The following is a 13,827-nucleotide window of genomic DNA, read 5'->3' as shown; positions in this document are numbered from 1 at the left end:
ATAAATTACATAGACCTGATCATATTTGACCCTCATTTTTTTTTTTATAAAAAAAAACATTTTAACCCTTATTTTTTATATATTTTTATCAATAATTAAAGCCATCTTAATAAATCTATTATTTTTATCAATTAATTTAATTTAAGAAAATATTAAAAATTAGAGGACTGAAAGAGACGAGAGAAAAATTAAAAACAAAAATCACATTCTGAAACGTTCGAAGCCAAAAAAGTTGTTAGGCCAATTACATGCGTCGGTTCTCTTTGTTATTTAGTAATGGAGTTGTCCACAACTGTTGTTAATATCCTCGATAACCCTTGGTTAGAACTTAGAAGCAAAGCCATTAACCCATCACCTCATCGCATTTGCACGAGTCTTGAGCTTTCAGAAATGGGTTGCAGCTTGCCAGTGCTAAAAACAATGGAGAAAGCCGCCCAACATATAATCAAATGGCCTCGTGCTTTTTCTTATTTTTTTCGAAGCAAATTTCATCATATTAAGGCTTTAGTTTTGACAATTCGATAGACTTATATCCTACTATTGATAAATTCATCTAACATCGTATTTATCGATCATCATTGTATAATACCTATGAACATTTTGAGATATAAATTATAATGTCTAAATTAACCTAAAGTCCATACATTACTGCTAAGGGATCCTTTATAGTGTAATATAACTGTTACGGGTGGCCTACCAATAACATCCTTTTTCTTTCAATCTCAGTCGTGTATATATATATATATATATATATACACACACGAGGTTGCACCCCTCCAATTAAGTGAACACCAATTAAGAATTGTAGAGGCTACTACTTTGCCGTAAGCAAAATTTTCAGTTCATGTTATAAATATGAATCATTGCCAGAAGCTGAGAAAACAGCAGTCCAGCAAAACCGGTGATACAATTTTATCCAAGGAAATTCATGATCACCAAATGGAGCACCAAATTGCAAAGAACAAAATCTGCAAAAGCTCGCTCGGGTGGTAGATCCTGCAATTAATATGAGCATTATAAAGTTGATGATTTAACATGCTGTCGAATGTTCACACCTATATACAACACCCAATTCCCCCAACTAAACCCTTGGGCTATATAAGGGCAAAACAACTTCAAAGGAACTGAACACCTCAATTTGAAAAAAGCTTACCTTGAATTCCTTGTTCACTTGAATACGAAGACAAACTGCATCCAATCAAAGCCAAAAATGGTGTCGGGTAGATCTTTTACCTTGCCAAACATTCATGATACAAAATCCACTTACCAGCAAGGACAGCTGTCCCAACACAAGAAAGCACCCCAGAAAGAAAGGAATTGAAAGGAAATGATCCCACAGTGGCCATGTAAACCACCTGTGGATCCTCAATGGAAGTCAGCATTTAAGAACATATAATCAACTAAATTAAATATTATCCCGATATAACTACACAAACGATTAAACAGTTCAAAATGTTCAAAAGATGCACGACCTTAATCCAACAATTAAACAGTAATCGCTCTACTGTAAGCTGGTTTTCATCGAATTTCAAAATGTTCGGCATGATATTTATCAAATGCATTCAATACACACTTGCGATTTCTAATTTCATATTCTAATTATCTACTTTTAAAGTATATTTAAAGGAGGATTGCTACGACGGGTGAAATATAATGTGAAGCGAAAGAACTAGAATCCCCGTCGGAACAAATCGATGAAATTGAGTGACTAAAGATCAAGGAAATAAAATAGAGTTCCGAAGATGGATGAGAGTACCTGAATCAGAGCAGTGAAGACTGCGAAACCCACATATAGATCAATGATCTGTAATTAGGAATCCAAGAAACAAATCATTAGAAAAAATAGAGTTAAAAGGAAAGGAAGGAGAGGGCGAGAGAAACCTTGAGATTGACAGGAGTGGCAGCATACGCAGAACGAAGAGAATGGAAGAGGGCTTGTGCATTGTCCTTGCTAGATTTTTCTCTCGCCATTTTTGCCCTAAATTCACAATTCCTGACCTAGTGACACCGGTCTGCTGAATCATCCCTGTTATAACAACAATGAATCGTCTCGCTTTAGTCAACAATATACTCAGTCAACCGTGCTTTGATCTCAAGATTCAATCTACACCATTCATTCATATAAATTTATTTAAAATGGTCTTATTCTGTAAATTAGTACCTGTACTTTACAACTTTTCTCAAATTAATACTAAAACTTAGAGAGAGAGAAATTATTCGAGCAATCAAATTGATGGTATAACATTGAACTATCAGAATGATATTATCATTGAACTATCAAAATGATGATGTTATTAAGGATTTACTTATTAGATTGGAAAGGAAATTAAAATAATAAAAAAATTAAAGGGTAAAAAATAGAAAGATGAAAAATTATTAACTCTTCATTTGTATGCTTAGCATGAAGAATGAAAATTTTAAAAGAATGTACTAACGAGATTGGTTCAAGTGGCAAACAACTTAATATCGTTTAAGTAGGTCTTGAGTTCGAGTTCTTGAGTACGCAGAAAATCTTCGCTAGGATATTCACCCATCAAAACCAGGTGCACAATACGAGTCAATCCGAATTTGTCAGGATAAAACCCTAAAACCAAGAGGGTAACCAAAAAAATAAATAAAAGGAAGTATTTTTTCGTTTATTGCTTGATAGAGTTGGAATTAGAGTTGGCTCAAATAATAATATGTTCGAGTAGAACCGAGTTTTGCACACACACATAAACATAACACTAAATCCCTATTAACATGATCACAAGCAGCAATGTTCCTTAAACCATGCAGCCGTAATCTGATAAGTTGAGAATTTGTTGGAAAATCTGACCCGTTGGCCAGGTTTCGTTTATTGGCCATACATTCTCACATTCCTTTCTCGTCATACCAATTAAATGTCAGGGATTCCATGCAATCGGAGGATGACTAATATCAGGAACCTCTCGCCTTCAAACAGCTCTCTTCAACATTGCACAACAAGAATGCCATACTTCACCATCCTTCTTCTCCTAGTTCTCCGCATTCAATGCAAATATAAATATATGAGATAATAAGCACATTAAAATTTTGCTAAACAGAAACTTCGAATTATCAAACAACCATAAGAGCAGAGTAAATAACATTTCATTTCTAATAACCTGTTACAAAATATGCATGAAAGAATAAAACACAAGCCTGATAAACTTTTTAGGACACTTGGAAAAGCCATACTTACCTTCAATTTCATTTGGATTAATAGAAGCTCTTGTAGTCGAAGATGATATTGCTCTTTATGCAGCTCCCATATATAGCCGTTTTAGCAATGTCAGAGTCGATGACCGTAGGTAAGTTTTCACAAGTAATTGCACCATTTGGTTCAGCATTAATTTTACCAACAGATGTCCCAGCCAAAGAACAGCAAGGATATTGTGTGCACGGAGTCACCAACGATTGACATGCATACCGACAACACGAACATATGACAGTGGATTGTGAAACTTGACTTGTAGGAATAGGGTATTCCTGATAATCACAGGAGGTACGCCATTGTGCAGCTGAGCTAGAACCCTCAGCAGAATATTCGTAACCCCAACTATCACATTGCTGTAGCTGCTGCAGAATAGTTTGCCTCCTCTCTTCAACCTCGTAATATTGACCGAGTAATTGGTTATAGTCGTGAGCACCTTGCAAATGGGAAACGCCATTATTCCCATCTTGATTATCCTGCATAGGCAGGCTGGTTGTTGAATCTATGTATTGTTCCAGAGCCTGTAACTTAACCGAACTATTTTCTTCAACTGGTTCAAGATCATTTGCCGCCTCCGTTTCTGTTCCAGTAATTACTCCAGCATTGATGTTCTCTCCTGCATCCCTGGGTCTACATGAACAAGCAAAAGAACAAAATTAACAAAAAAATGAACTTTATATTAACACTTTATTCGACCAGCAAGAGAAATTACGGCGTTCCCATCTAAAAAAACATTAACAGTATATTCCTTTCACTTATAGTTTCTTCGAATAACATACTATTACCCATAAAAACAGTAAAAATGAAAAAGAAAAGAAACGCTTACTTTATGGCCGCATCACCGCTTTGATGAACAGAAAATGAGACATTGGCCTGGCTGCTTTTCAGTCCATGCATCTTCTGCAAAAAAAAAATGCATTAAAACAAAACCCAATTATATAACTGAAAGTGTTTGATTGCAGCCACAAACCGAGGAAACCCAGATAAAATGAAAGGTGAAGGTGAGAGAGGGAAACCTTGTATTTCGACATGGCGTTGTCAAAGGCGTCGATGAGGGCGGAGTCGTCCCAAAGCTCACTTTCTTTGTGCATCTTTCTTCTTCTTCTTCTCTCTCTCTCTCTGTGTGCACAAAGGCTTTAGCCTTTAAGAGCAATTGTACAGAGCAGTGCATGGAAGGACTAAAACACTTCTCCTTCATTTAGCCATTTTATTTTTACCACTATTCTTTTAATTTTATCAATTAAACGATCTAACTATCTAATCGTAGTCAATCAAACTACTAACAGTTAACAATTACGAAAACGCATATGTGCAGTTGAAAGAATTTACATAACTATACATTTAGTTCTTAATATTTTTATATTCTGTCGATATTTTTTATCCAATTGGGTTGTGACAAGAGAATTGAACCAATGACAAAAAGAAAGAGTGAGCAGTTAAGGACTCAAACCACTACACCAAAGGTCCTGATGGATTAAAGCTTACAACAAATTATATTAATCCTTTAAAATTTTGTTAACGGTAAAAAAATAAAAAGAATAAATTAGAACATATTTATTAAAAAATATAATATTTTAAATATAAATATTTAAATATATTATATATAATATTAAACAAATATAATATTTTATTTTATTTATATTTAAATATATTATATATTTTTTAAATTTTAATTAATGAAAGATTTACGATAAAAATAAATTTAAGTTTTTTATATTTTAAAACTAAATTTAATATTTTTATATTTATTTTATAATTTTATATGTTAATACTAATTAGGTGGTGACACATGTAAATCTTAAAATATAAAAATATTATTAAAAATCTTAAATCTTAAATTTTATTTTTTATATTTATTTTTATAATTATTTTAAATTATATTTAAATTTTAATTTTAAAATATAATTTTTTTAATTTATTTGTATTTTAATCTTTCATTAATTGTTGTTATTCTTTAAAGACCCGAGTTTGAGCACTATAGATGTCAGGGGTGTGAGCGTTCAATGTCAATAGGTTGAGAGTTTATATTTGAACATATACTACCTTATACTTACACCAGATTAATAAAAAAATATTAGATTTATTTAAATATTTGTGTCATCTTTTATTTTATAATTTTTGTTGGTTCTAATTCTATTTTTTTTTATTTCTGCTTTGTTTTTATCATTAATAAGCTTTTAAAAGACAAAATATAAAATACTCTTTCTCCTTGACGTTGGGTTGATTATCCTGAAGTGTAAATATATCCCCTTCATTTTCACTTTAATCATGTGGTGACGGAAAAATTATTTAATTAAATCTATTAAAATTCATAAATAAAATATTTTAATAATGTATTAACACGTGTTATTTTATAATTGAATGAATAATGTATTAAATTAAATTTAAATTAAGACCAAATTGATATAATATATAAATATTAATAATTAAATGTATAATTATGTTAATTTTTAACTGTCACATCAATATTTCTGTTAACTGTTAAAAGACCAATAACAGACGTAAATTGATTAAATAATTAAGTGATCAACGATATAAATTTATCCTTTTCTTATTGGCCAAACTACACATTTAGTACCCAACTGTCATTTTTGTTTTGTTTTAATCATCTAACTATTTTTTTAAAATCATATCTAATATTTAATTTTGATTTCATTTTAGTCACCCATTATTAAAAACTGAATAATGATGGTAATGTGCCACTATTATATAATGTCATGTCATCATTAAAAAATAAAAAATGTTATATCGGTAATTTTATTAATTTTTTAATAATTGATGATCAAGGTAAAACTAAGGGTCTGTTTGTTTCCCGTAATTGGAATTACGGAATTGGTTTTCCCTGAATTCTCGTGTTTGTTTCACGTAATTCGTTTTCCGGAAAATGTTTTCCCGTGTTTGTTTCACGTAATTTGTTTTCCGGAAAACGTTTTCCCGTGTTTGTTTCACGTAATTCGTTTTCCGGAATGTAATTCATTTTCCTAGTAACAAAATTTCCTTTGTGTTTTCTGTAAAATGACTTACGGATTCATTTTCCGTAAGTCATTTTCCGAACTTTTCACTTCAAAGCAAAAATACTCAAAATAATTTTATTTTATGAATTTAATTTTAATAAAATATTTTAATATCATTTTCATCAAAATATTAATTATTAAAATATTTAAAATATATTTATTAATATTTATAATAATATAATATTATATTTTTAATATTATATAAAATAATTAATTATATTATAATAATATAAGATATTATATTTTTATTTTAATAATATATAATAAATTTTTTATATATTTAATAATGAATAATATTATTTATATATTTCAATAATATTTTAGTAAAGATATTTAAAATATACTAATATTTTTAAAATATAATATAGCACTATTACTTTAATAAATAATTAATATAATTTATAATATTTTATTTCACTAAAATATACCAATACTAATATTTTTATTAATAAAATTATAAAAATAATATTTAATAATAAATAAATTATTTTAATATTTTAAAATAATAATATTAAGTTTTATGATAAATAATATTACTTATTATATTTAATATTTGTAATAAATAATTTTAAAAAAAAACTCTTCAACTAGTGGAAAAAATGTTTAAATAGCATCTTCCAAACATCATAAAACGTTTTCCAGATGTTTTCCAGAAATGTAATTCATTTTCCAGAAATGTAATTCATTTTCCAGAATTCAAATTCCAGTAATTCATTTTTCCAGAAATTCAAATTCCAGTAATTCAAATTCCAGTAATTCATTTTCCGGAAAACCAATTACATGCAAACAAACAGACCCTAAAATGCAACATTAAATATGATTTAAAATATAGTCGAATGATTAAAACAAAATAAAAATAACAATTAAGGTACTAAACATATAGTTTAACCTAGAAAAAATTATCAAAATAGTAATTATTGTGTCTCATGTTTTTTGTCCAACGTTGTCCAATATTTTTTTTAACAATTACAACTGAATTTTATTAATTATGAAAAAATTTAAATTACATCGCATCAGAATAAAGAGATAAATTTGGAGACAATAGTCACCAAAATACTCAAATAAAAGTAAATAATAAGCCTAAAAATACGAAAAAATTAAAAGCTTCCATTTAGAATGACAACCAATATCAAAACTCAATAACCTTCGTATAAACTCCTTGTCTTTGTCGAATGAGACGCTTGACGGAGTGATAAAGGAGTGGAGAACGAACCAAATAATCTAACAGGCTGCTTCGCCGCGCAATTCTGATTACATCGACAAACAACCTTTTACCAAAAGAGGAGATCTGATTATACGTGACCATTGACTAATCAATTAGAAAATAATTTTCTTGATGATTTATGTACGATAATCAAAACGATAACAAAAGTATGAGAAAAAAGTACAAAAAATATGAGGATCGTGCCACAAGAGTAGAGAAAAATATGTCACAATGATAGAGATTCTAATTTAAAATTAAAAAGACTAAATAAAAGAACATAAATACATAATATAAAAAATAAGAAAACTAATACTCCCTGACGGTCGACAACTAACATTAAAATTAATGCCGTCGCCGACTAAAAAAAGATCAAATAGAAAGCAGAAGACGGCACATAAATATTGAAATAAATGTTTGGGTGCAAATATATAAATAAAATAACGTTGTCCAATGTTAACTAAGCATATAATTGCAAGAAGTTAATTTGATCACATATCAAATCATATAAAATGATAGAAATGTCAAAATTATCTTACAAAATTAATTAATAGACTTTTTTGACAGAACAATATAATAAAGAGTAAAAAAGAAATGTAAACTTTTTATTTGTTAACTTTTTTAATAAATAATTGTAAATGTTTTATTCGTAAAAAAATTGTCTTTGAAATGATAGCTTTTTCAACATTAATCTATTTGTTATATATATTTTAATTATATAATTAATTATTTAAAATTTATTTATTTTTTATTTTATATTAATCGAACATTTAAAAAAATGTTAAGAAATAGTTTTACTGATGACTGCAACAATGAGCATATACCCCTTTCTCCACTCTGGTCTTGGTGGGTTTAGGAAGTTTGATTTCTTGAGCGTTTGGGCCATTTGTATGTGGCTTTTTTTTAATGGAGAGGTGCAAGTGCGTATTAAATATTTAGGCCCAGAATGGTTTTTCTGTCAAAATTGAAAACCAGAGAGAGATCACTGTCCCTCTACTGAATTATGTATCAATATCGTCCCCAAAAGTTTGGGTTTTTTGGGGGCTCTATTAACGATTTGTCAATTACCGAGTAATGAGCAAGAAACATTGTTTACGAGAAAGTAGATGAGTTTTGTCCATATCACACACAAATAAAAACACCGAATGAAGGTCCTAATGTTAGAGTTGTAGACACCCGTTTTATCTGGATCTTTTTTTATTTAATTAAAATATTAATACTATTATTATTATTATGTTTATTGTTATTATTTATTTTGTTTACATTTTGCAGGACAAAGCCCAATTTAACCCGAGGCCCAATTACATAACCTAAACAGCCAACCCAGTTGTAAGTGACCCAGTACAACTAAGACCCAAATGGAGCCCCAAGCCCAACTACAATATCAGTCGACCCGAATCAGATCCAGACTCGACCTGAAAAGAAGATCCGATCCGGCCCGAGTATCATATCCTAGGGTTTCTGAAGAGAATTCTCTTATTTTCTCTCTCATGCCAAAGGGAAAATGAAGCAAATGGGCAAAGAATACCCGATTTTGGGCTTTATATGCAACCAGCAAAACGGCGTCGTTTTTGGGGAGGATCTTCTGCGTTTTTTTAGCTTATGGGTTAATTACAATATAGGTCCCTCGTAGTTTTAATTTATCTATTTTAAACACATAATGAAATTTTACTTTATTCTATTCTGAGCACTTATGTTTTTGTAGTTCTATTTTAGTCATGTTATTAAGTGTTGTATTGTTTTTGTTAATGCTCGACTTTGAGAACAATATTTGCAAATCTTCTATTTTAGTCATTGACTTACTTAGGTTTAATTATATTTTAATCCTCCATGTTTCTGTGTAATTTCATTTTAGTCCTTTAATTTATGTTTATTCTATTTTAGCCCTTTAAGTTACTGTATTTGTATTTTGGTCTTTAAATTTATTTTTTTCTATTTTACTCCTTTAGGCTTCTATTTTTTACTATTTAGTCCCTAAGATTATGTTTTTTTGCCATTTTAGTCTTTTATGTTTCTATTTTTGTTGTTTTAGTCCCTAATTTTCTATTTTTATTATTTTAGTACTTTAGGGTTTTGTTTTTGTTATTTTGGTCCTTCAAGTTGTTGTTAATCATATTTTAGGTCCTTTAAATTTTTATTATTCTGTTTAATTCCTTATATATATATATTTAACTTGTTGTATATTTTTAGGTGTAACATTAAATAAATGTTATTAATTTATCTTGCAAATATTTTATTTGTCATTTGCAATCATATTTGTTTCTATCTTATTTCCTTATTTATTAATATTATTCGAATATTTTTCAAGAACACCGATTTGTAGAATGAGCGTGGAAAACTTCACTTGGTCGAAGTGATGCGATTCGATACGACATTTTAACAAAATGTGAACTTGAAATAAATCAACTTTATTTTGTTAATTAACTCATCTCGTATTTTAAATCAAACAATGCGATGCATGTTTCTCTAGATAACAAGTTATTTTATTTAACGCAAATGTTTATTGTCAATTTATATTCGATTCACTTTTTATCAAAAGGGAATGTTCTTTAGGGATAAGAAATAGTCGAAATAGCTTTCCCGACGGAGAATTGCTAATTTTGAAGTTTCTTTTCGAAGTTAAAGAATTTTCCCTAACAATAGTTAATCCAAAGCAATTTAATCAATATTAAATAAATGAATCATATTTTAACTTTACTAACTCGATTTATAATTTCCACCATTTACGACAACGTGTAAGCGACACAATACCAATTTTGGGTATTGTGGGGTGTTAATCCTTCCCCACACGTAATCGACTCCTGAACCCGTTTTAATCGAATCTTTGTAAACGCATACCAACTTTTTTGTCTTAAAAACGATTTTTCTTAAAATTGTTTGTAAAAGATGTTTTTGGGGATTCGACCTACCTAACCCAAAGGTCGATGGCGACTCCTTTTCAATTTAATTTCAATTAATCCAAAATCACCAATTTTTCCAAATTAAAGTCATAATCGTTTTTTTAAAAAATATTTATATGTTTTTTTTAAAAAAATGGTTATGACAGCTTGGCGACTCCGCTAGGGACTTTTTTAGAGAATCATGTCGTAAGTCGCTTACACATTGTCGTCTTGGTGGAAACTATTAATTCGGGTCTTTATTTAACTTATGATTCATTTATTGAAGTTTTTTAATTGCTTCATTTTTAATTGTCATACTAACATTTTTATTTTTCTTTCAGCTTTGTCCAAGTTTTTGTCGAGTTTTCTCTTTTTCGTTTTTAGTCAAATGTAGGTACGTTCCTCCTCACACACATCACATACATTTGCATAACATAAGCTCTAGACACGATCTTCGATCCAAATTTTTCAGGGTGATTGCTTTACTCTCGTAAGAATTTATTCTTCGTATGAGTTTTAGCAAATAACCCATGTGATACATACCTTATAACACCGTAGGGATTTATTCCTCATATGGGTATAAGGTAGTGAATCCCCTCGAATTGAACTCGTTCCTTTCGAAACCTGTAATGGGTGAGGATCGAGGGTCTGGCAGCCCAAGGGGGCACCGACATCAAGGACAATTTGAGTACCTTTTTCCTGTTAGAGCTGAAACCATGCATATAGTGAACCATAAAACGGTCACCCTAGGTATAGACATACTAAACCTCTATCCGTCAGTAGGTACCCAAAATAAGTGTACACAAAAGATGAGCATTTTTAAAACCTTTATATTTTGCTTTAAGTTCGTAAAATTTGTTTTCTTTTTGAATAAAAGCATGCGAACTAGATACCATGCGATTAGGACCAAATTCTTAAAAATAGATCATTGTGGGTAGAAAGCATGTCCGGGTAGATATTATGTCGGAGTAGGTGTTATATTCATCTTTGAATAACATATTTATCTGCATCGATTGTCTTACATGTACTAACTAATCTCTTTTGTTTGTGTACACTAATTTATTTATTTTGTATATGTCATTTTCATCATTCTTTACATTGCATCGTCATAACATAATGCGAAAATATTGAACCGCAAGGGGATATTCAAGAGAAAATTTTCACAATAAGAGGTAAAATTTTTCAATCAAGCAGTCGCGTACACAGACATACACCGAGGGCTACAAGAAGTTCAGAGTACAAGAATGAGACTTGCTCGAAGATCGTGCAGAATTCGAGACTGGTATGATGATCCACTGATTCGAGGAGTAATCCAGTAGTAGATTCTTATCTACGAGCATTCCATTGCTAATCACTAAGTAGTGACGCACTGACTTCAGCACCGCATGAGCATCAACCGAGTTAGGTTACAGAACGCTTGAGGGGCATCGTTTTCAAGGACGAAGATCTGAGACGAAGCATTGATCCATTTCAGACTCGGCATATAAACGAAGGATGTCTGTAAAGTGAATTGTCTTGTGATGTGAAGGCTTTTATCTCTGATGAAAATTATTCTAAGATATTCATCGTTGGGATCAACATTTTTGCATATGCATTTGTATCTTTGCATTTTGCATATGTATTGTATTTTTTAGCATTTTCACATGCATCATTCATAAAAACATGGAATTAATCCGTAGAGGATTCATATTTGTTTAATATTTTAATGATTGAATTTATGCTACCTTCTAAGGTTGAATAATTGAACGAATTTTAATCTTTAGTTCTTTGAATATCAAATGAATTACAGATTCTTTTAATTCTTCAAAAATTATAGATTTTTTGACATATGACAAGATTAGACCTTTCTTATCATGTTTAAAACACCAAAATAAAATCTCTCAAATCTTTACCCGAAATAATTCATGGTTATGACAAGATTAGACCTTTTCAATTTAATTTCAATTAATCCAAAATCACCAATTTTTCAAATTAAAGTCATAATCATTTTTTAAAACAATATTTATATGTTTTTTTTTAAAAAAATGGTTATGACAAGAGTGAGGTAATATTTATGTCTTTTGGAGATCAAACAAGAATAAAATAAAATAAAATAGAGGTCTGGATGGTGTCATGTGAAAAAAATCAACGGAGTTGATTTAAGTGGTAAGTAATTTAATATCACTTAAACAAAGTCTCAAGTTCGAAATTTTGTGTATACAAAAAATTTTCATTGAGAAACTCACCTATCAAAATTAAATGTACGACTCAAATCAATCTAAATTAATTAATGTAGATCTTTGGGGTTAATGGGAAAAATATCAATTTGCATATAATAAAGAACTTTGACCAAACCAATAAATTAATGTCTTTCTTTTTCGGCCGAATACTTGGCCGACAAGTTTAACATATCACATCGGATATTATTCTCCCTACGTTCCCACCAAACTCAACTAAAATAAAGATATTTTCTATATCATTTCACGAAAGAAAATATAATCAAATCAACAATTAAGTGATGAATTTTTTTATACTTTTAATTATATTTTATTTTTATTTATGTATACCCTAAGTTAAGGTTTTTTTATTAAAAATTCCAAAAATTCATTTATTAAAAAAATAACCCCAATAGGAATTATTAAAAAAATATTCTCAAATTACCCACGTATGATTATCTCGTTTCCTATAAAATGCGTATAAGAAGGATCACATGTTTTACAAAGCACGAGACCCGTCCGAAGTGAAAACACTTTTCAGAGAATACAATTTAATATTAGGATAAATGACCTCGCGTTTTGCTTATCTTGAGGTCCACGAGAAATTGAATTTATCGTTGGTAGTATTTAACATGGATGTGCACTGGTCGTGTTTGGGTCGATTTTTGGTTAACCCGACTCGATTCGACCCAAAAATTATACATCTTCCTCCCAACCCGACCTAACCCAAAAACATTATACACCCTCCAACCGAACCCGAACCCAATCTAATTTTTTGAGATAAAATAGGGATTTAGTTGAAAAATATATGGATGAGTATTATTATAATTATCCCTAAATATATAAGGTAAAATTATAATTTTTTTGGGTTGCATATTTTTCACCATAAATTCAAACCGACCCGACGCGAACATAACCTCTAAAAAACCCAATTTATTTTTAAAATGATTCAATCGGGTTGGTCGGATAAAAACTCTTTTGTTTCGGGTCCCATGCCCATCCCTAGTATTTAACAAACCTCGTGTCCTATAAAATGCAAGGTATGTGCATTTCCAACTCACATTTCAAGTGTTTATAGGCATGTTCGAGAGGTATTTTCGGATAGTTAATCTAAATTTTTTTGTAATTTATAATATTAGAGTTGTAGGATTAAAATTTATCTTTTAGTTGAGGTCAATATCGACACATACGAGATATTGTAAACTGATTAAAAATCGTGTTGAAAAAGTTTTCAAAACTTGTTTTGTGCAAGAAAAAAAAGGATAAAATGGTTTGATATGCATATTCGATGGTTTTTTTGGGGTAATAAATTTGAAAATTTTCG

At 29.8% G+C, this 13,827-nt stretch overlaps 1 protein-coding gene across 2 annotated transcripts; it reads right to left on the bottom strand.

Moving 5' to 3' along the window:
- Positions 1 to 757: 757 nt before the first annotated feature.
- LOC120127584 (dolichyl-diphosphooligosaccharide--protein glycosyltransferase subunit DAD1-like) lies at positions 758 to 2,011 on the bottom strand. Of its 2 annotated transcripts, XM_039145441.1 has the most exons (5): positions 1,882 to 2,011; positions 1,757 to 1,804; positions 1,268 to 1,355; positions 1,154 to 1,188; positions 811 to 996 (listed from the first exon to the last, which is right to left on the bottom strand). In XM_039145441.1, the coding sequence occupies exons 1-5, from the start codon at positions 1,969 to 1,971 to the stop codon at positions 913 to 915; spliced, it is 345 nt and encodes a 114-aa protein (XP_039001372.1). In that variant the 5' UTR covers positions 1,972 to 2,011; the 3' UTR covers positions 811 to 912. The 2 variants fall into 2 exon arrangements, with proteins under 2 accessions (XP_039001371.1, XP_039001372.1); XM_039145440.1 differs by lacking the exon at positions 1,154 to 1,188 and having other exon boundaries at positions 758 to 996.
- Between the last annotated feature and the right edge of the window lie 11,816 nt (positions 2,012 to 13,827).

Source organism: Hibiscus syriacus, unplaced genomic scaffold (assembly GCF_006381635.1).
Source record: "Hibiscus syriacus cultivar Baekdansim isolate YM2019G1 unplaced genomic scaffold, ASM638163v2 tig00110469_pilon, whole genome shotgun sequence".
Taxonomy (NCBI): Eukaryota; Viridiplantae; Streptophyta; class Magnoliopsida; order Malvales; family Malvaceae; genus Hibiscus; species Hibiscus syriacus.
Note: the sequence above shows the minus strand (reverse complement) of the source record. Positions and strands in the feature narration are given on the sequence as shown.

Excerpts from the sequence above, each read along its gene's own strand:
- LOC120127584 (XM_039145440.1), bottom strand. The coding sequence starts at position 1,971 with ATGGCGAGAGAAAAATCTAGCAAGGACAATGCACAAGCCCTCTTCCAT. Across the intron at positions 1,805-1,881 it reads CCACTCCTGTCAATCTCAAG|ATCATTGATCTATATGTGGG; the intron begins GTTTCTCTCGCC and ends TCCTAATTACAG. Across the intron at positions 1,356-1,756 it reads TCTTCACTGCTCTGATTCAG|GTGGTTTACATGGCCACTGT; the intron begins GTACTCTCATCC and ends GAGGATCCACAG.